The following is a 20,308-nucleotide window of genomic DNA, read 5'->3' on the forward strand; positions in this document are numbered from 1 at the left end:
CCCGTTCCTGCCGCCTTTGGCCGCCATCTTCTCGCCTCCCTCCTCCTCCTCCTCCTCCGCCGACCTGGGCGCTGCGGATTGGCCGCGCGAGGCACGCTGGGAGTTGTAGTTTTCTGCCCCCCCTCCCGTTGCCATGGCGACGGCGCGGCGAGGGGAGGGGGAGAAGATGGCGGGCGCGGCGCGGAGGCCGAGGGGGGAGAGGGGGAAGAGGGCGGGCGGCGCCGGGTCCGTGGGGTGAGGAAGGGGGGTGACGAGTGCTGTGGGCGCACGGATTGAAGTGTCAGGGTGCATCTGGGCCGTGTGGGGCTGTGGGAGTTGTGTGGGGGTGTTCAGGCGGGGTTACGTGTGGTGCTGTTCCGTGCATGTGGGTGTTCGGGTGGTGCTGGTGTGTGTGGGCGTGCTGGGTGTCTGGGGCGCTGTAGGGGACAGGTACGAGTGTGTCAGGACTGAGGGAGACGCGTGTGCAAGGTGGGGTGTGAGTGGGGTGTGCGTGGGGAGCGGTGGTGCAGGCGGGTGGGGATGCTGGGGGCTGCTGGTCAGAGACACGCCAAATCTTTTAGGTCGGAAAAGTTCTCCAAGATCGCCTAGTCCGACCTTAAGCTGACAGAGAAACAAGTCTCATGCGTTTTTCATAAACGCCTGAACCTCCTTGAAGATTTCCTAACGTGACCCACTCACCACAAGGCACCTAATTTCCAGCACACCTGTACCTTACCCTTGCTTTTGGCTCAATTTCCTCACATTCCTGTGATGTCAAATTCCCAGTCTCCTTCCTCTGTACCCCCGTGAAGCAAGGCCTCAGAAATCCTGAGATTTAAAGGTATTTTTTCACAAGTCACACGGGCAGCTGCGTGCCCCTGGCATGCCCTGTGCCACCACCATCTCGCCGCTGTGCCACCCAGCAGTGCCAGCATGGCGCTGAGCACCTCCGTGGGTGCTGAAACACCATCGTTACCCGTACCGATGGTGCTGTGCTTCATGCTACAGTTAATTACTGATGTAGCACCCCCGAACTGTATTTCCAAGGACTGAAAGGTGGGTGATTTTTTTTCCCAGAGCCTCCTCAGATTGCAAGGGAAAAGAGCCGGGGGAAGGAGGAATGGGTAAAGCCGCAATCCCCTGAGTCACCGTCCACACAGCCTGACCCGCACGCTCTCTGGTGTCTGCATTTTGCTCTCCTGAGATGGAAAATAATGCACATATGCCTATCACCTCATTTTGTTCTCCATTTTAGAAGCGATGCTCTTCATGTGGCACTAACAGTGTTCCTTTGCGTACAAGCCGATACTTGATTTGTGACTACCTCTGTAAAGAGCTGCTTAAAGCAAAGTAATGCTGGAGGTAGTGAAAAATTTAACTCATTTATTTATTTCCCACTTTTCCCAGGAATACTGCAGTCGAGATGGCTACAACCGGACTCTATAAAATGGGTGATGGAAGCAATTATGCCACGAACTGCTTTCCTGCCAGAAACATTTTGCACAACAGTAAAGAAGGTGATGCTGAGTGCTGCTGGCGAAGTCACCCTGCAGAATTATGGCATGCCCACAGGGGCAGATCCACCAGCCATGCCAGATACATTCAGCTGTGGTTTTCTGCATCAACATCACAGCTGATAACCCAGATAAAAGAACTTAAAGCTATGCCTAAACTGGCCTAAAAAGTCTTAAAATTGTTTAAAACTGAAATGAAGAGGGCAGAATGTTTAAGGCATCTGTTCAATGAGAGCTCCAGCAGACATCTCAACATTATGGCAGGGGGGAAGCAACATCTAAGCTTCAGGAAAGGCACATGGATAGCACAGCATGGTTCTTCATCAGTTGTTCTGAGCCAGAGCTTCTTCGTCTCTGGGGTTTGAGAGTCACATCTGTGAAATGCTTAGGAATGGCAGAAATGCCTTCTAATATTTGAGAAATAGCGAAGAGGTCTACGGGGCTGGTTGGGGCTGGAACACATAACCCTTTAGGAGAGGTTGAGGGCTCTGAGCTTGTTTCCTCTTGCCAAGAGGAGACCAAGGGGAGACCAGACTGGTGCTTACAGCTGCCCGAAGCACAGCTACAAAGACAACGAAGCCAGACTCCTCTTAGTAGTGGCAGATGGTATAATGAGGTAAAAAATTGCAGCCTGGCAGGTTTAGGTTGGATGCTAGCAGAAACTTCTGCACTGGGTGCAGGCCAAATTACCCTGGGAGGTGGTGGAATTGCTAGGCAAAGCCGCCGATCTGATGTTGCTGATGGTCCTGCTTTGGGAGGGAGGGTGGATTGGAGACCTCCAGAAGGCTCTTCGGCCCACATTTCTACATCTGCAGCCCACTGCTCTGTTAGCATCTCTAAAGTAGCATGTTTCTCCTCTTCTGTGGCTGTGGCTGCAGCTTTAATGTCCCTATCTTAAATATGTGGTCACTCAACATTTTATATCCCTGCATTTCTGTTGTGCATCTCCATCGTGCCAGGGGCTGGGCGCGGGCTGCTGGCACCCATAGCCACCCCACGGGCCTGGGCCGAGCCGGGAACCACCAGGGAGACAGCACAGCAGAGGAGAAAGCCCCCACGTTCTGCCTCTGTGGAAGAAAATAATGAAGACAATGTCCTGGATGAGACATTTCTGGCGAGTGCCTCTCCCTCCCCATCTCCCTGCCACTTTCTTCCCCCTTGCTGGGACCCAAGGGACCAGGTGCTACCCTCAGCTGGGGGTATTGCTCCGTGAAGCGGGGGACAGCTGAGGTCTGGTTTTGGGGTTCAGGTCCCAGGAAGAGACATACAAGGTTGCTTACAGATGTGGTGCAGGCCTTAACATTTCTTTATTTTTTTTTTTTTACTTTCAGATGAAGCACCACTGTTTGCATAACCCTTCTGACCTGTGTTCCGTGAACATAAGCAGCCAAAATCTGGTCTCTGTGAGTATCAGAGGCTCAAGAAATATTAAGGAACTGCCTTGAAAGTTGAAAAAAAATACTACATTAGCATGTAAGTGTCCAGAAATCAGAGAAAACACCTCAGAACCAGGCATGTTTCCTGCCCAGGAGGGTGAGCCAGCCAGCTGTGAACAGGCTTGAATGATCTGTCTTGCAGACTGTTGGATTGTGTCTTCACAAAATTAAATTCAATTAAAAAAAATAAAATTAATTAAATTAATTAAAATTAAATTAAATTAAATTGTGTCTTCCCCAAATTAACATGGTCTTCATCAGGCGTAGCCTGTTCCTCATTTATGTACACTTGCAAGTTATTTTCCTCTGGATTCAGCGGTGTTTATCTCAGCTGTGGCAGGAGTTTAACTTCAGTGACTTTCCTTTGGGCCGGTGACTAGCTGGCAGAGCAAAGACAGAACGAGCTGAGGTGCTGATAGTTTTAAGGGTGTTTTTAGGGTCCTGTCCTGGTGCCGGGAAGGACAGACGTGCTATATAGAGTGGCAAAGTTTTGTGGGTCACTTGTGGGCATAAGATGTGGCCTAGGAGCACTGTGTCATGCAGGGGGGCAAGGTCAGCAGTGGGGGCACAGAGGGGGCTTTGCTTTGGGGCTCAGCTAACCCAGGTCTTCTGGAAGCCAGCCACCAACTCAGCTGTGCTTTAAATGCTCTCCATAGACAGAAAATCAAAGGAAGACTTAACAAAGTGCTATGATTTAGGCATTACGCGAAACGGAGAGACCCACTTGTTTCAGATCAGTTTACAGCTGGAGCTGTTTTGTTTTGTTTTGCTTTGCTTTGTTTTCAATACACTTTTTTTTTTTTTCAGGCTAAAGAAGATGATTTTGAGAAATTTGATTGTGTTGCTTTTATAAATGCTGCTGAAAACCTGCTGACGTTAGGTAAGGTAAAAAAAAAAAAATCTGTTTTTTTTGCATTACCAAAAAGCAGATATTGCTTTTCAAGCCAGGGCAGCTTATGCTTGTCTAAACTCAGAGCTTTACAAAGACTTTTCATGTACACAGACAGCACTTTGCAGAATTGCTTCCTTTCTGTTACTGAGCTGAAATCCTTGCACTAATTCCCTCTTCAGTGATGATAATTGTGTGCCACGGCGGTGCCCTTTTTGTTGTTAGAAACAAAGCTCTTTACAAAGAAAATCCCCATTTAATATATAGAAACATGGAATAATGAAACGACTTGTCCCAAAGGCTCAGAAGGCTAATGGGGGAGCCGGGAGGTGAATCCAAATCCAGTGTCATGGGCTCAGTTAATTTGAATAAGAAGAAAGGAAATCTGTTTATGACTAGTAAAACGTATAAGCTAAATGTGCTGGCAGTAGCTTCACGCAAGAATCCAGCTGGGGGGGGAAGGAAATGCATGAAAGCAAACCAGATGTCTAAGGAGTGGGCTGTTGGGGCGTTACGTGTGGTAGGGACAATTGTCTAACTGAGTTGGCATTTTCTTTCAAACGTGCCAACTGATCATAGTGGAATATTACAGAGTCCTGCTTGTTCCTGCTGGTTTTGGTCCACGACAGACCTTGGGACCTGGCTTGTTCTGTTACTGCTGGTCTTCACTCGCTGGACTGTTTCCTCTTCCACCCTTGCAGAGCCATTTCGGAAGTTTCCGGGGCTGCGGGAACTGGAACTTCCCTTGAACGGCCTAAGAAATTTGAAAATCACCGCTGGAGACTTCCTGCATTTAGAAGTAAGATGAGGGGGAGCCGAGACCTTGGTCATCTCTTCCCTAGCATAACACTGAAGCCTAACATGTAGCATTGACGTGTGTCCCTGCGGTGTGAGTTCTCTGAAATCCTCTCTTCCTGCTTCCTTGTGAAACCAGGACGTCCCTTCTGCTGCCCCTCAGGGACCTTCACATCTTGCTTCCTCTTCCAGATGCCCACTGCTCAGCCCTTTACCACAGGACCCCCTGTTTCCCCGTCACACACCAACCCCTTTGCTGTAGGATCCTCTCCACTCAGCCCATCACACACTCCCCACTGTTGTCCTCCTCACCTCCTGCCCTTCTTTCGCTCCTCATGGACCCTCACCCTGCCGGTGCCAGGCAGGCTTTCAGTCGCCGGTGTCATCCTTCACCCGATTTTGTATGATCCCTGGCAGGTCCCCATCCTCCTCCATGCCATGCTCTACCTCCCTGCGTCCCGTCCTCCTCCTCTCCAGGTAGGTTTCTGCGGTTTCCCTGAGTTACAGGCTGCCTTTCTAACACAGCAAAAGAGTCTCTTTTTTTTTTTTTTTTTGCTTGTTTGTTTAAAAAAAGAAAAAAGGGACAAAGTGGATCCTAAATACAAAGAATGCGCTTGGGGCCTTGTCCTCTCCCTCCAGCTTGGAGTGGGTCTCTGCTGCAGGAAGCTCAGGCTCTGGATCAGCAGTTCTGACCTCACCGAGGTTTGCTCTCTTCAGGGAGGTGACCCTGCCTGGATTTCTCTCTCACCGTATATGTTTTGTGATTGCTGCTGGGTGGAAAGTTCTGTCTTAAAAGGCTTCTCTCTTGGCTCATCCAAAGGATGGTTTGTGGCTTGGCGGTCGGCTCTGCAGGCTCTGATGGCGTGGCTCACCGCGCTGCTGTGGTCCTGGCCTCCCTCCTGCCTGCAGGCTTTGGGAGGCCTCAAAACCCATGAAACGTGGGAGAGCTTCTCCAATGTGCCTCCGACGTGCTTTTGGTAGCTCACTCAGCGTCTGAGTCAGTCCCTGAGCGCAAGCCCAGGTGCTGGGAACTGAATTTGCAGGGCTCACGAGGCCAGGTTGGACCCTGGCCATCCCTGAGTGCCTCTGCCTGAGCAGCCTGGTCGCTGGCATCGGCCGTGAAAGGTGGGGATGGGGCCCATCCTTGCGTCGTTCCCCATCACATCTCCCTTTCGTATGGTGCCCTTTTGGATCCCAGCTTCGTCCTCGAACCAGTACCCAGGATCCCGTCTGCTGACAGCCCGGAGAAGACAGCTCTGGGAATATTCATTGGAAAATCACATTAAATTGATTTGGAAAGAGCCGTGAGCTCGGGCCAGGGAAATACAGCCTATTGTAATGCCCCAGAAAACTATCGCTGTTCAACCTCAAGTCTCGTCTTGTGCACGAGCTCCCAGCAGGGTCTGTTCCCTGTTTTTATCCTGGCTGCTGTCACACGAGTGGCCGGCCATGAGCCCTCCTGCCAAGGTCCCGCCGCTGTCCGTGAAGTCCCTGCACATCAGAGACACCCGTGGCGTCACCCTGGGGTGGGCGGTAGCACGACGGCAAGTTTTCTGTAAGGGTTTAACATCCACCTGGGGAAAGCCAGCAGAGACTTGTTCTTTGCTCCAGGGGCTGCCCTCTTCTGTTTCCTTCAGGACCTGGATCTCTCCTATAACAACTTATCCCCGGAGGATATTTGGGCGTTGGGGGATTTGGCCCAGCTGAAGATCCTTCGCTTGACGGCCAACGGGCTTCGGACCCTGCCTGCGGACCTGGCAGGCTCCTGGCAGTGAGTGCACGCAGCAAACGGGGCTTTGCCTTGGCCAGGGAGGTCCTGGTGTGCCCAGGGGATGCGCTGGGTGGGCAGGGGATGGAGCCAGGGGGCTGACCTGGCGCCCTGAGCTAGGACCGTGCTCACCCAGGGTACCTGCCGTCCAGAAAGGGACCTCCAGGCGGTGATTCAGCAGCTGGGTGGCCGAGCCACGTGAGCAGGATGCTGTTTATTCCTCGTTAATTAGACCCTTGCCATGGAGCTTGCCCGCATGTGTGCGGCTGTCGGAGATAAGGCGCCGAGCTAGGTGGTCTTTCAGACTGATTCGATTTAGCTGCTTTTAGGTAAGATATCAGTTTCCTCTTCAAAAAAAGCAGGCAGCCCCAGCCCCGTCTCCCAGGGGAGCGAGCAGATAGATACGTCTTCCCCCAGCGACAGCAGATGATGTGTTTTTCACCCATCTTTGCTTGAGTATGCTATTAATGAGCTATTAACGAGCCCCTTTTTGCTATTAATGAGCCTCTCTGTATTCACAGCTCTGCTCATTTAAGGTTTCCGTCTCTAGAGGTCTTGGTGCTGGATGACAATCAGCTGTCAGACCCGAGTGTCTTTGTGAGCCTCTCTAATCTCTGCAGGTAAGGCAGCACCCGGCAGCAGGCAGCGCTGGCTTTTGGGGGCTGGCAGCTGCCTCCATCAGCTGCTGCACAGGAACAACGTTTAAAAGAAAACCCAAATTCTTTGTGATTCACTCGGGTACTTCCCTGGGAACTCGCGAATGTTACTGAATGGTAGCGAACAGCCTGCTGCAAAGCGCAGGCAGGCCAGACCCAGCAGATGGCTGCTAAATCAGATCCTGCCCTGGCTGTTTGCTGATCGCCGGGTCCGATTTGAGAAACAGCAGTTACTTTCTCCATTTTCCCTTCTCTGCCCCAATTTGTCCTTCGTTCCAGCGCAGCAGCGCTAGGAAAGGCTGTGGATCAGCTCCCTTTATTTAACACGGGCTTTCGTGGTTCAGCCAGAGAGGAGCCGCTAGGAAGGGGGCAGTTATGTGCCCCTCAGCTGAGCTGTGAAGGGTTTGGGTACGGCGCCGGGACCTTCTGATGTCACCTGGTGACCTGGAGGTGGGAATCGGGTCTGGGTTGTTGGCTCCGCCAGGATATTCCCAGAGGAAACTGCGCAGCGTTCGTAATGAGGCTGGGGGAGTGGCGTGAAGAGTTTGGGGTTTCTGCTCTTCCCTAAGCTCTCTTGTGGCCCCAGGTAAGTGCACTGGTGGTGCTACACTTGTATGGGAAGGTGGGCCGTCCTTAGGGAATCCCAGCAGGACCACGGCTCATCAGAGCTCTGGTGATTTAATGAGCTGCCAGGGTGTCTCCTGGTCTGTTCAATTCCCACCACGAGCCAGTGCTGGGTGACCTTCGGGTTGGTCTCGGGGGCTGAAGTCATGGGCTTCGGGGGCAATGAACTGAGCTCATGGTTTGGATTTTACACGTCAGGAGAGGAGGGGAGCGGGGCAGCAGGACGGGGGTGTCGGGCTGGCTCTGCGCTGGAGGGCCAGCCCCATGCCCCGCGGCTGCCAGGAGGAGCAGATGGCTTTGTGTGTGCATTTCTTCTTTCCTCTAGCCTGAGGGAACTGAATCTGGACCGAAACAGGATTTCAGCGGTCCCCTACCTGCAGCAAGCAGAGAGCAGGCAGTTCTCCCTCCACCCCGCGCTGGACGACGGCACTTTTAGGGCGGAGTGGTACCAGTCCCTGAGCAGCCTCCGGCAGCAGCCCCAGCACGAGGGCACGGAGGTGCCAGAAGAGCTGGAAGCGAAGAGAGGGCAGCTTGAATATTCTGTGTTACAGAGCAACGGGGATCCAGCCGGGAGAGGTGAGCAGTGCACGCCTCTCCCTGCCCTCGCCGATGTTGTTTCGGTGGGAGAGGGCTCAGTTAAATTAAGGTGAAGCCCGGCTTTTCCAGATCGGGGCCAGCTGAGCGCTCAGCCTCATGCATTACACATCCAAACCCTCACTTTGTGTTTCATTGCAGAGGTCCGGTTTGATTCTGGCTTTCAGGGATGCCCGGTGCCGGTAAGAACCGTTGGCTGACTTGTGGTTTGGGGTGCGGGCTCCAAAGCTTCCCTTCCCCGCGCCTCTCTCTCAGCTCTTTGTTTAAGCTCACCAGTACTGCCCAGACTCTGGGTGCTGCAAGTAATTACTGTCTGCCATCAGGGAGGTCAGGAGCAAGTTTTCCCTCAACCACTTGAGCTTAAACTTCTGTAGCTTTCACATGGAAGCTGGGTAGCTCTTTGCTCATGCAGACACACAAACGCGCTCCCTGCATGGGGCAGCGTGCTCTGCAGCTCAGGTAAGGACTGAAGCTCAGGTGCCTGGAGTTCACGTGAAGGCTTCTGAGGGCTTTCGAGGCACGCAGCAGGGAGCAGGAAGGAAATGAGAGCTCTTGGCTTCCTCTTGCCGTGTCCCTGCTGAGAGGGCACTGGTTTCCTACGGAGAGGATTTTAAAGGCCCTTTCACAATCTGCCACCAACCGTGTGCCGAACGAGGCTGCCACCCAACTGCCACCAGCTGGCTCAGAGTCACCGCCTTGCAATGGTTGTAAGGGGCTGTTTCGCTTTGAGACACCGTTTTCCAGCCTGTCTGGAGCCTTGGACTGACAACGTGCTGCCTCTCTCTGCTTGGTTCCTGCCTCAGAGGCTTTCACCACAAGCCCGAGCTCTGGAACGCAGCAGGTAGCGGTTGGGAAAGCACCAGTATTAACAGTTTCTGTGCACGTGGAGGTGTTGCCGTGTCTTGCAGAGCCTCTGGAGCGGTGCCTCAGCCTCCTCCTCCTCTCTTCAGGGTGTTTCCAGGGACGGGGGCCCATCTGCCTCGAAGACTCTGCCCGCTCCCTCCGTGCGCAGAGACATTTGTGCTCCCTTTCCTGAGCTGCAGCGTCTCAGCCTGGCCTTCAACAAGGTGATTTTGGGTCCCGTGGCTCTCCGTAGGTGCACAGGTTCAGCTGCCTGAGCCCCAGGTTAGTTCCCGTGGAGATACCCCGGCCCCTGAGGCAGAGGGGCACAGCTCTCCCTGGCGTCCATCTGCCACCTACGGGGACGTCTCAGGCATCCAGCACCGCTCAGGTGGGATGGGACACCTGCTAGGCGGCTGAATTGCACCCAGCTTGTCTAAACCCCTGCACATTATCAGGGAATGACAGAGTGGTTTGGGTTGGAAGGGGCCCTAAAGCCCCAGCCCAGGCTGCCCCCAGCCCCCCCCAGCCTGGCCTTGGGCACTGCCAGGGCTGGGGCACCCCCAGCTCCTCTGGGCAGCCTGGGCCAGGGCCTCAGCACCCTCGGAGGGAAGGATTTATCAGAATTCACCAGGAAAAGGGGGATTGCATCAGAAAACGGGGTACAGGAAGGCCCACCTTCCCCTTATCTCAACCCATGAACCTTTTTTTTTTTTTTCCCCCCCAGCATACTTTCTTCTCCCTCTTCTTTCGAGGGCAGTTTTTCCACTCTCTTTTGAGTGAGAGAGCGGTTGTGGTGGAGCTGCCCAGCAGGATAAAACCGCCACAGTCCCCTGCGGTGTGATGGTGCAGCTCTGCTTGCTCGCAAACCACGTCTCTGGTTCAGGGATGCCACCTCCCTCCTCCTCCCCTCCTCCCCGCTGCACACATCTGCCCAGTGCTGGGCTCCCCACGCGTCGGAGGGATGGGTTTTTTCTGGGGGGATTGGGGTGAAACTCTACAGCCTCCCGTGTGGCTCGGCGGCAGCTGCTCGGAGTGAATGGCAAACCGTTTTTCTCTTGCAGATCGCGGATGAGACGGCCCTCTTACCCCTGGCTTTCTTCCCGCGGCTGAAGGAGCTGACGTTTCACAACAACCCCCTCGCCGCCGCCCGGAGCGGTACAGTGTGACCCTGGCTCCACGGGGCACTCCTGCTCCGTCCCTCCTTCTGTCCCCTCTCTGGGACAGGGACCCCTTTGTCATTGTCACTTGGCGTTTGGACACCCCTGCCCCGCTGGCCCAGGCCCCCAGGAAGGTGCTTTAATTGTGAAAGAGCAACGCCACGAGCAGGGCTCTTGCAAACGCTGTTTCAACGCCCTGCTGCTGCTCCTGGCCCCGCTGAAGCCCCTAACGGCCCAACCATGACTGCAGCGGCGCAGTCTCAGGCTAAATTTTGCTCCCCGGATCGTGTTTATCCCCCGAAGATCCAGGGTTCCTCCTCCAGCAGCTTTCCCAGGGGATAAATCCTAATGAACCCCTGCTCCAACAGGGCAGCCGCCCCTGCTGACCCGGCTCCTCCAGCAGAGGTTGGGGATTAAACTTGTTCGCCACAAGAGCCTGCCTGCGGGGCGGAGGAGGCACTTCATCCCTCTCAAAGACAGCCGCAAGGTGAGGCAGGGGAAATGGGGCTTGCCCTAGGGCAGGGACAAAACCCCGGCTGCAGTATTTAGGGCGGGGGGGGGGGGCACGGGAAGAGCATTCAGGACCCCGGTGGGCTTGGCAGGCTGGAGGGAAGGAGTGGAGGAGCTTTACTCCGCGTGAGGCCGGGGTGTCCAACCCCCAGTTCCTCCCTCCTTGCCCAGGTGAGGTTCGTAACTGGGTCTTTGGGCCCAATCCTGCCCCTCGGCCTCAGCTGAGGGATTCCTGGGGGGCTGAAGCTGCTGCCAGGACGTCCCCTGAATGCCTCCGTGTCCCTCCAGGTCTCGTTGCATCTCCCCAAGGTCACGAAGCAGCCGCCGACGCTGGAAGCTCCTGCTGAAACCTTGCGGAGGCCGCTGCCAGCCGTGGAGGAGGCTACAAGAGGAGCTGGGGCTCCGAGTCCGCCCCGGCTGCTGCCTCCCCTCAGCCCCACGCCTGCAGCGCTGAGCAGGGACGCCGGCAGCAGCAGGCCGGGGGTGCTGGGGCACGGGGAACGCGGCTCCAGGCCTCCCAGCACGACCCCGGAGGACGTTGAAGCCTTCTTCATGACTCAGGTGCGTGAGGCTGGGCAGGACTCGTGAGGACACGAACGGGTGGGCAGATTGCCCTGGGTGGCACTGGGGGGGGGGGCACGGGGCTGTGCTGGCTCGGGGCGTAGCCCCAAACACCCAGCTCATCCGTCCCGCGTTGCGCCTGCTGGAAAACTCCCTCTTAGAGCCCACGAGGGCAATTTCCGATTTGATTTCCCTGGAAATCCCAGGACTGTCAGTCTGCAGAGGACGGGGCTGGACCCTCTCCCCGTCCGCGCCCGCTCCCACCACGCGTGGACGGGACGAGGTGCTGGCTGCGTGGCTCAGGGCCACCAGGAGACACCTCTGACCCCAGCAGGACGGGCTCCGGCTGACTTTCCTTCTGGGCTGCAAGGAGAACGCTGCTGTGAAGTCTTTTGTTTTGCTTCTTCCAGGTGGAGGATGTGTCCGGGCCCCGGCGGCGACCCGTGGCGGAGGGCAGGCTGGAGAAGAGGAGCGAGCAGGGCGAGGAAGGGAGCCCCCGGGCTGTTCCGGAGCGCTACAAGGGCTACGAGGAGCTGCTCGGTGGGGACACCGACCCGGATTTTATCGAGCCAGTTGGTGAGCGAGGAGAGCAGAGGGCTCTTAGCAGGCTGCTGGGCGCTTTGGTCTGCTCTGACCAAGAAAGAAGCAGCAAAAGCTGTTGTTGTTGTCCCCTTCTCCCTTCGGTTCACAGGGATACAGAAGAACGTGCAGGCGCTCTGCTACATCCTGAACCACCCCCTGGTTTACCGCGATGCCAAGCCACGCCTGGACAGCTTGCAGAAGCCCTACGTGCCTCGGAAAAAGGTAAAGGGAGCAGCCTCTGAAGGGAGAACGGCACCGTTAGTGATGTTGGTGTCTGGGAGTGTCCCTGAACTGACGGCGCAGCTCTGGGGTGGTGGAAAGCTGATCCAGTATTGCCTAATGCATCGATAATCGTAGGTCAGTGTCCAAAACGGACCAGCTCGGTCCAAAAAAGAGAGTCCGTCTCACCTCCCTCCTGCAGAAGCACGGGCTTGTGTTAGTTTGGGAGAGGGAGCAGGAGAAGGAGGTGGAGGATTGTCCCCCTGGAAGGCAGGCACGCCGCAGCCTCCTGATCTTCCCTCCCCGCAGCACGGGAGGATGCCCGGCCCTCCCGCCTGCAAGACAAAAGCGGAGGTGCTGGAAGGGATCCTGGTGGCCATGAGAAACGCCTCGACCGTCACCACCGTCCCCTTGGGTACGTGCCCGCACTCCCCCTCTCTCCACGTCACCACAGATTTAGGGGCAGGATCTGAACAAAAAGGTGCCCCTGAGCTCGGCGGGCATTGGGAACTGAGGCTCCCCTGCTTGCTGCAGCCTCACCTGATGTCCCTGAGCCCCTCAGTCCCCCAAAGCGCTGCCCCTGGTGCTCTGGCTGTGGGTTCATGGAGGAGGAAATGCAGAGCAGGCACTGCTGGAGTCTCTGGGCTCCACAACTCCTTCCCCTGCACTAATTGGGGAAAGACTGGGGGAAAAGGGAATAAATTAGGCTCTAAGAGCCACTGCCCAGCTTGAGCCCAGCCCTGTGGCCGCGCAGACGTCTGTGTTCACTCTGGAATTGCTCAGGACCTCTCCCAGCCCCGCTCCCACAGCCCCCTGGGTTGGGAGGGCTGGGTGTGCTGGCAGGATCCATCGCTCTGCTCCCACCTTTTCCAGCGTCTGCTTTGCAAAAGAGGAAATCCAGCCCCAGGACGTACCGGGAGGCGCTGAGGCTGATGGAGGAGCTCCAGGAGGTGTTTGAGAGCGGCGAGGAGCCGGCCCCGGGCACGGGCAGGCTCTCGGACGAGGTGCCGGTGATCAAAGCTCTGCTGGCGGAGGCAGCTTCCAAGCAGGGGAGCCCTGAACAGTTCCAGCTGCGAGGAAAAAAAGTGGCCAAGAAGGTGCCCAAAGGGAAGGCTGCGGCACAGCCAGTGCTTGAATAAAGCACCCAGACCTTTGTCCTCTTGGATAAATTTGTTATTTTTTTTATAAATTGGTTTGGAGCCGTTTTTCCCCTCCCGAGACTGGAAAATCGAGAGCAGGGAAAAGGTTCACCTGAGGCTCTCAGCCAGCAAATTCCAGCTTAAAAGCACCAAAACATCTCACCAAAACATCTGAAATGCTTCGACGGTAGCACATGAAAACTGTTTGCTCGCTGTCACGCTCTGCAGCTCCTGTAAATAAGGTGTGTGCTCCCCGTCCCTGCGCAAACCCGACCCGTACAAGAACTGCCGCGCTCCCTGGGCACTGCAGGGAGGTTTTGGCAGCGATGAGCAGCAGCACGGTGCCCGCCCTGTCTGCGTCTGCCTGCTCTGAATGTCACGGTGTCCCCTCTTGTCACCAGAGCAAGGCTGGCCCCGGGGCTCTGCCTGCTGGACTTGAACGTGCCTGGGGAGCTGAGCCCAAAAACAGGCATTAAAAACCCAAATCCAGCCCGAGAAGAGCTGCGCCAGTGCAACCAAGGGGTTGGGACAGGCAAGGGGAAGAAGGGGAGACATGGAGGATAAGCAGCACCCGCTGCCTGCTTACCTACGTGAAGAACGTGTCATTATACTCACCTTTGCCCTTTTTTTCCCCCAAAATATTAATCAACAGCCTCCCTGGGACAGGGCCACCCGTAACCCGCTCAGAACAGACCGCGGGAGGACGGTGCCGGTTTCCCGCGCAGCGACTTGAGCAGAAAGAGGCGGCTCACTGTCAGAACCTGGTTTTATTCTGTTTTAACCTCTGCCTTTGTCCTGCAGTTTCGAGTCCTCGTTGCTGTTAAAAGGTACGCGCGATTTGCACACGGCTGGCACGGTTCTGGTTTGTGACGAGCGTTCACAAGCAGGGTTTACTCTGTTCCGAATAACAGAAGCCACAACATGACGGACGCCTGCATGTCATTTTTTTTTAACCCACACATTTACACATGCAAGTGAACGGTCTCCCAGTAACTTCCATCACTTTTTAAAAACATTCGGGTGAAGCCACGGGGGTTCAGCTGAGACCCAAAACGACCGCAGTCTTTTACCGCACCGGTGTTCCCGATGGCGAGCTGAGGAGAACGCTAAAGCACAACGATTTAAAGCGCAGGGGAGGAAAGTGTAGCAACATCTAGCTTTGTTTTTCAACAGTTTGACAGTAAACACCGAGAAAAACCAGGCAGACACAACCCCCCTTGGTCAGCAGTTGAAGATTTCCCTCTTTGCATAGTGAGTAGCTAATTCTAGAGCCGTCTTGACGCTTCGCCGCGCTTTGAAGGTAAGGGGAAAGAGGAAAGGTTTTACGAGCTTGGCACCGTTTCTGTCAGACGCACACCACGCCTGGAGCTTGCTGCCGAGCTGGTGCCACCTCCCAGCTTCACCGAGCGCCGCCGCAGGGAGCGCCCCGCAGCTCTCCGGCGCGGTGACACCGGGATGTCGCGCCCACGGCCACCGGACGGCGAGGAGCGGCCCTTCCTGCTCCTCAGACGCCCCCGCGGGACTGAGGGGACGCATTTCTGGTGAACAGCGAGGGCTGGCGAGGAGCTGGGAGCCCCGCGGGGTTCTCAAAGCAGCACCGAAGGCCTGGTTTTGAAACGGGAGCGAGTCTTTAAGGCTTCTGCCTCCCCCTTGCTTTCCTTGCTCAAATACACAGAAGCGCTTGTTCAGGCGATACTTCAAGGACTACGGTGCGCTGCATGTACAAGAGCGTTTGGAGAAAAAAATACTGACACTATAGAACAAAACATTACACAATCAGCTTGCGTGATCCCTTTCTTTTGGCACTTTTCCTTCGGTTGTCCTCGCCGACTCTGAGCAAGAACCTTTCCGGACGGCGCGGAGAACTCCACGGAGTCCGAGGTGCTTTGGTGGAGTCCGGCGGCGTCTTTGGCAGATTCAGTCACTGGGTTATCGCCCCCTCGGTCCCAGGGGGGTGCCGCGAGCCAGCTCTTGCCCTGGTTTTGCTCCCAGGAGCGGGACACGGCAGGGACAGCTTCACGTGGTGGGAGGATGTGCAGCGCCCGTGCCGTCCCACGGCCGGCGAGGACGGCTCTGTCCCAGCGAGAAGGCGGCTGCAGGAGGGAGGAGGGTGAGAAACTGCTTCCCAGCAAGCGGCGAGAAACGCTCGGTGTCATCTTAGGGCCTCTGCAGATCCTGCGCTGCATCCAGCAAGAGGTATTTTGCTCCTCAGATGGCACGCGTTGTGGCAAAGGAAACACCTGCCCGCTGCAGCGCGCGAGGCTGGGAATTTCTGCTCTTTCACACCAAGTTATATACAGTTCTTTTGTTTTGTGCAAGCTCAAACGAACTCACACGGCGTTAAATTAATAAAACATTCGTCGTCGCTTCACACCACCCCGAGTCCCTAAACCCGACAGCGACGCGGGTGGACTCGAGGCGAGCCGGGCACGCGGGCGAGCAGCTCCCCGGGAGCTGGATGGGGAGCAGCAGCTGCCAGCCCCTGCCTCCGCCTTTCAGCAGCTGGACGGCGAAGCTGCGGTCGAGCCGTGGTTTTCTCTGAAGGCTGAAGTCAGCGGGGCTGGGAACCTGCAGGCACAGAGCTCCAGGAGAGGCTGATCCCGTGCCGACGGCGCTCGCTGGGTGCGGCGTCTACTGCGAGGGGGCAGCGACGCACGAAGGCAGCGACTCCCGGTCGTGGTACGAAACATTCGGAGGTCTCCTCCCACACCGACGCAACGGGCCGGACGTGGTGCAGGGCCTGGGCAGCCGGGTTTTGGGGCGAGCCGGCCGCTGACAAAGCCAAATTTGGGGTCCGTGGATCCGGGCACACCATGGGCAGCGGCCGTACTAATGCGGCTCTTTCCCCATCATCTTTTTTTTTTTTTTTTGGTCTCCAGACAGGTTTCAGCTCAGGCCGTGCCGCACGCACATCCGCTGAGATGTAGAAAGAGAAAATTAACACAAAAAAACTAAATATTTACGTAACCTTTTTCTTTTCTTTTTTTTTTTTTTTAAAAATGATATTTAAAGACACTGGCCTGGTGCACCGGACTTCAAAATTGTTTTTAAGAGGGGAAAAGGATACATTCAGCACGTAACCCCCCTGTAAACGTAGTTTGGGTTGTGCAGGCTTGCTCAGAGAGCGCTGGCAGCACCGGCACGGAGGGAACCAGCACAGCGAGACAGGAGAAAACCGTCGAGGGAAATCTGCTCGGGGCTCAAGGGATTAACCGCAGGCAAGGGGCAGAGCCCAGGGGATTTGTATAATTAATAGTAAACCTGGATGAACTCAGGAAGTGCACGCTTTAAGTTAAAATATCAGGGAAAAAAAAAAAAAAAATCAAATTCTGGGTAAAAGCTGGGGGTTTCCATCCTGAGCTTATTCTTTAGAAACCGCTGCAGAGGGCGAATTCAGGCCACGGCTACTCATCTCCGCGCCGCTCTTCTCGGTCCAGTCGGGCTCTAATTACTCCATCTCCTTCCAATTAATCGCCGGGTACGCGAGCATGATTCGGTTCGAGTCCAAAGAACCGCGCCTGATGCGGCAGCACCGTGCGAGGGGCAGAGATCCGCCTCCGGAGAGGTGCGGAGACCCGGGCTGGGTACGGCTTCGGCCATCCAGTAGTTTGTGTGTAAGGAGATACAGATATATATATATATATAGATATATATATATATTACGGAATCATTGCTATAAGACTTCTCAAAACGAAAGTGTCGATCTGTTGAAATATAGTATTTAAAATATATAAATTTTATCCATTAAAATATAAGATTTCTTTTTTTTAAAAAAATCCAGTTCAAGTCGGAAAACGCGCCAGGGTCCTTGCAGTTACCACAAGCGTGCTGGAAGAGAAAAACAAAACCAGTTCCTGTTTTGTTTTTTTTTGTTTAAGAGGAAGGGAGAAATTGGGCCATTTTTAAGGTAAATTCAGGAGGAATTTGTGCAACGACCATTTTCTGGGTCTGTACAACCACGAGCTGCCCTTCCCTTCGTGCCGCGGACACGGCGCGTTTAACCCGTGCTTCGGTTACGTCCTGGAAACGTCCCTCGTCCCCTGGCACCGATGGTCCCCAGCGAACACACTGCAAGGCAGCGCTTTTAGAGCCCGATTACCAGAAATAACCCGAGGAATCACCCCAAGGATGGGGCAGAGAGGTGAAAGGAAGCAGAGCACGGAAGGCGGCTGCCACCGAGGGCCATGTCTGGGTAGACAACTCCTCCTGCTCCACCAGCCGTGCCCGACCTCGTGCCCCGAAGTGGAAATCTGTAGTGCATCGCTCACCTGAGCTCTCGTAGTGGTTCAAACACCTGCGGGTGGCACGCTCGGAGCCTGGGGAGGGCAGATTGCACCCCGTGTGCCCCCAAACCCCCTGCCAGAAACTCATCGGGAGCTGGGAGAGGGCTTAGGGGTGCCAAGAGCCTGCAGGGTACCTGCCACCTCCTTCCCAGGGCCAGCATCCCCCTTCCTCCATCCTCCCTTCCTTCCCCCTTGGATCCCTTCCTTCCCCCTTGAAGCCTCAGCAGGAAGGAGAAGAAACCCTGGGAGAAAAGCTGCAGGAGCTCCCTGGCTCACAGCACCAGGGGACAGCTCCCAGCCCAAGTTTCCTGCTCTGCCGTTACCAGGAACATGCAACATTCCTAAAACGTTCTGTAAAATCCCGATTTTACACCCTTCTTCACTACATTTGGCCTTCTGCTCGGAGGAAGCAACCTCAGCCCTGTGCAGCCAGCGAGGCACATTCGGCTGTCACCACCAGAGGTGGACCCACCCGGTACCTGCAAGCAGCAGCACGAAGCCTCCCTCGCCAACAGCCCGGCTGGTTTAAGCTTAAATCCAGCCAGGGTGTACAAATATTCTGATAATATTACGTCTGATCACCGCAGCATCGGGAGGAGAAGGGGACAGGCAGAGAGGAGCACACTTCTCCCAGGACCTGCTTTCCTCCCCGCGAGCGGAGCTCCGGGTGCTCCTGGCGCACCGAGATGGCGAGGCAACGACTGGCCGAGGTCCTTCGCGCGAGAAAAACCTCAATAATCTCAAAACGTAAACAGTAATCGCAAAACATTCACCCAGAGGCGGAGGTCGGAGGCACCTCTGGCTCCGTCTGGTCCAACCCCTGCTCAAGCGGGGTGCTGAGGAGCCAGGACCCCAGGGACTGCCCATAAAACCCTTCTTGCTAGGGGAACCCCACTGTCACCGACTGCCACCCGCGTTGCAGTGTGTTCGGGGGGCTGAGGGACCTCTTTCAGACCCATGGACCAGCCAGGCTGGAGGGGTTTTGTTTTGTTTTGTTTTTTCCCCTTTTTCTTTAAATCTGTAAGGACTCTGGCTTCTCTCCGAACTGGACCTCCAAACGCCTTACCACCAAAACGAAAAAAAATAAAACAACAAACACAACGGCGTGGGTGGAAGCATGACAAAAAAATAGCTTTCCTCTAAGACAATCCGATAAACCTCATCGTCCCCTAGAAAGGCAGCGTCGCCCGGCGGCGCTACTTGGCGCCCAGAGTGCTCTTGGAGCGCAGCAGGTAGCGGTCCACCCGGACTTTCCGCCTCTCCACCACCGTCCTGTTCTCGCTGTCAAAAATCCTCTGCAGGTGCAGGGCCAGCCTCCTGTCCTCCTCCTCCTGCTGGAGCTTCTGCTCCACCTCCCGCACCAGCCGCTCCTCCGGGGCCAAGCCCGCGTCCCCCGCCGCGTGCCTCAGTCTCTTGACGGAGCCGTTGTGCTCCAAGTGCTTCGTTTTGCAGCGCCTCTTCCTTCCCCGGCGCAGCGCCGGCGCCTGCTCGCCGATGATGCCCTCGAAGGAGCTGTTCTGCACGTGGATCAGCTCGTTGCTGTTCAGGTATTTCAGCTGCTTCTTCCCCGGCGAAGGCTTGACGGGGACGCCCAGGGCGCCGCTGTCCGGCAGCGCCGCGCTCACCCCGATGATCCTCCTGCTCAGCGCTTTAGGGCCGAGAGCCAGGCAGGATTTGTCCACCAACGCGTTCGTTTTGGGGTCCGGGGCTTCGGGCGGCCGCGGGTGGAGGGAGGTGACGACGGCGGATCGCTCGGCGGCGCTCTCGTCCGTCGGTAAGGCCTGGGAATCCCTGGTTTTCTCGCCCCCTCTTCCCGGCGTTGTTTCACTGATAGAAGGGAAGAAATCCAGCTCGGGGCGAGGGCCTCCCGGTGCGTCGGGGGGGAGCTGATCGTCCTGCGTTTGCGGCTGCTCTCGGTGGCCGGGGTTGGTGACGTCGGGACCCACGGCATCCTCCCCGGGCTCCGAAGCCAAGGACGTAAGGGTGGCTTTATTGGAGAGAGTCTTTTTCACCTGGCGCTCCTGGAATATCTGCTCCCACTTTTTCAGTATCCTGGGGCTGGCCTCGTAGGTGGTTGGCTTCTGCAGGCTGCGGCTGAGGTTCCTCGGGGTGGACTTGATAATGAGAGGGCTCAGGACCCGGCCGTCTGGAAGCCTTTTGGGAGGCGTGCAGGGGGAGCAGACGATGGGCTTGAAGTGGTTGAGCTCCTCCGAGATGCTGTCGTTGCTCTCGGGGCTGATGGAGCGCTCGGGCTTGTGCAGGGCCGGCAGGGAGGAGGCGGCGGCGAGCACCGGGCGCTTCTCGGCCGTCAGGTCGGGGGCGGAGAGGCAGCGGTTGTTCTGGGTGGACGACAGGACGCCCAGCAGAGGCGTCGAGGCGCTGGTGACGGGGGGGACCTGCAAGGCAAGGCATCACCGCTCAACAAAGCTGGTCGGGGAGGAGAGTTTGGGCAAGTGAGGGAGAGGAGCAGCCGCCGCCACTGCTTACGGCACGTCAGGGATGACACAGGACCTAAGCGGGGGGACGCCAGACCCCGGCACGACCGGGGGCTTGAGTTTATTTTAGCGTAAGAGCTGTTCTTTGGGCTACCGGGCTCGCACAAATGGCAACCCCACCGGAAAAAAAACACATCTGAAGCAATGCAAGAAGCTGAGGCAGCTGGAGGAAGCCACGCTCCTCAAGGGAAGCGATCACCAAAGGGCTTCTTGCTCCCTAGGAACCCAGAGGAGAGGAGGAATAAATACTCGGCCTGGGTTCAT

The 20,308-nt window shown here is 56.1% G+C and overlaps 2 protein-coding genes across 3 annotated transcripts in view; one reads left to right on the forward strand and one right to left on the reverse strand.

Annotated features, from left to right (window-relative positions):
• Positions 1–14,499, forward strand: XRRA1 (X-ray radiation resistance associated 1). 2 transcript variants are annotated; one of them, XM_083820989.1, is made up of 19 exons: positions 1–234; positions 1,387–1,496; positions 2,453–2,607; positions 2,825–2,896; positions 3,737–3,809; positions 4,520–4,617; positions 5,031–5,090; positions 6,251–6,384; positions 6,903–7,001; positions 7,987–8,237; positions 8,397–8,437; positions 9,206–9,322; positions 10,160–10,253; positions 10,624–10,742; positions 11,054–11,326; positions 11,737–11,902; positions 12,018–12,130; positions 12,437–12,542; positions 13,001–14,499. In XM_083820989.1, exons 1-19 carry the CDS (start codon positions 134–136, stop codon positions 13,264–13,266), a joined length of 2,448 nt encoding a protein of 815 aa, XP_083677115.1. In that variant the 5' UTR covers positions 1–133; the 3' UTR covers positions 13,267–14,499. The 2 variants fall into 2 exon arrangements, with proteins under 2 accessions (XP_083677115.1, XP_083677116.1); XM_083820990.1 differs by lacking the exon at positions 5,031–5,090 and having other exon boundaries at positions 12,437–13,142.
• The window catches only part of RNF169 (ring finger protein 169), a 23,691-nt gene continuing 17,793 nt past the window's right edge, over positions 14,411–20,308 (reverse strand). Inside the window, exon 6 of the mRNA XM_083820991.1 lies at positions 14,411–19,945. Within this exon, the coding sequence (XP_083677117.1) occupies positions 18,746–19,945 (1,200 nt within the window). The 3' untranslated portion in view covers positions 14,411–18,745. The remainder of the gene's footprint in view (positions 19,946–20,308) is intronic.

Source organism: Anser anser (assembly GCF_964211835.1).
Source record: "Anser anser genome assembly, chromosome: 1".
In the NCBI taxonomy this organism is placed as follows: Eukaryota; Metazoa; Chordata; class Aves; order Anseriformes; family Anatidae; genus Anser; species Anser anser.

What these genes read in the sequence shown, in the direction of transcription:
- XRRA1 (XM_083820989.1), top strand. Translation starts at nt 134, where the DNA reads ATGGCGACGGCGCGGCGAGGGGAGGGGGAGAAGATGGCGGGCGCGGCG. An exon ending in CCCGTCCTCCTCCTCTCCAG is followed by an intron (nt 5,091 to 6,250) that starts GTAGGTTTCTGC and finishes TGTTTCCTTCAG; the next exon opens with GACCTGGATCTCTCCTATAA. An exon ending in CGTCACCACCGTCCCCTTGG is followed by an intron (nt 12,543 to 13,000) that starts GTACGTGCCCGC and finishes CACCTTTTCCAG; the next exon opens with CGTCTGCTTTGCAAAAGAGG.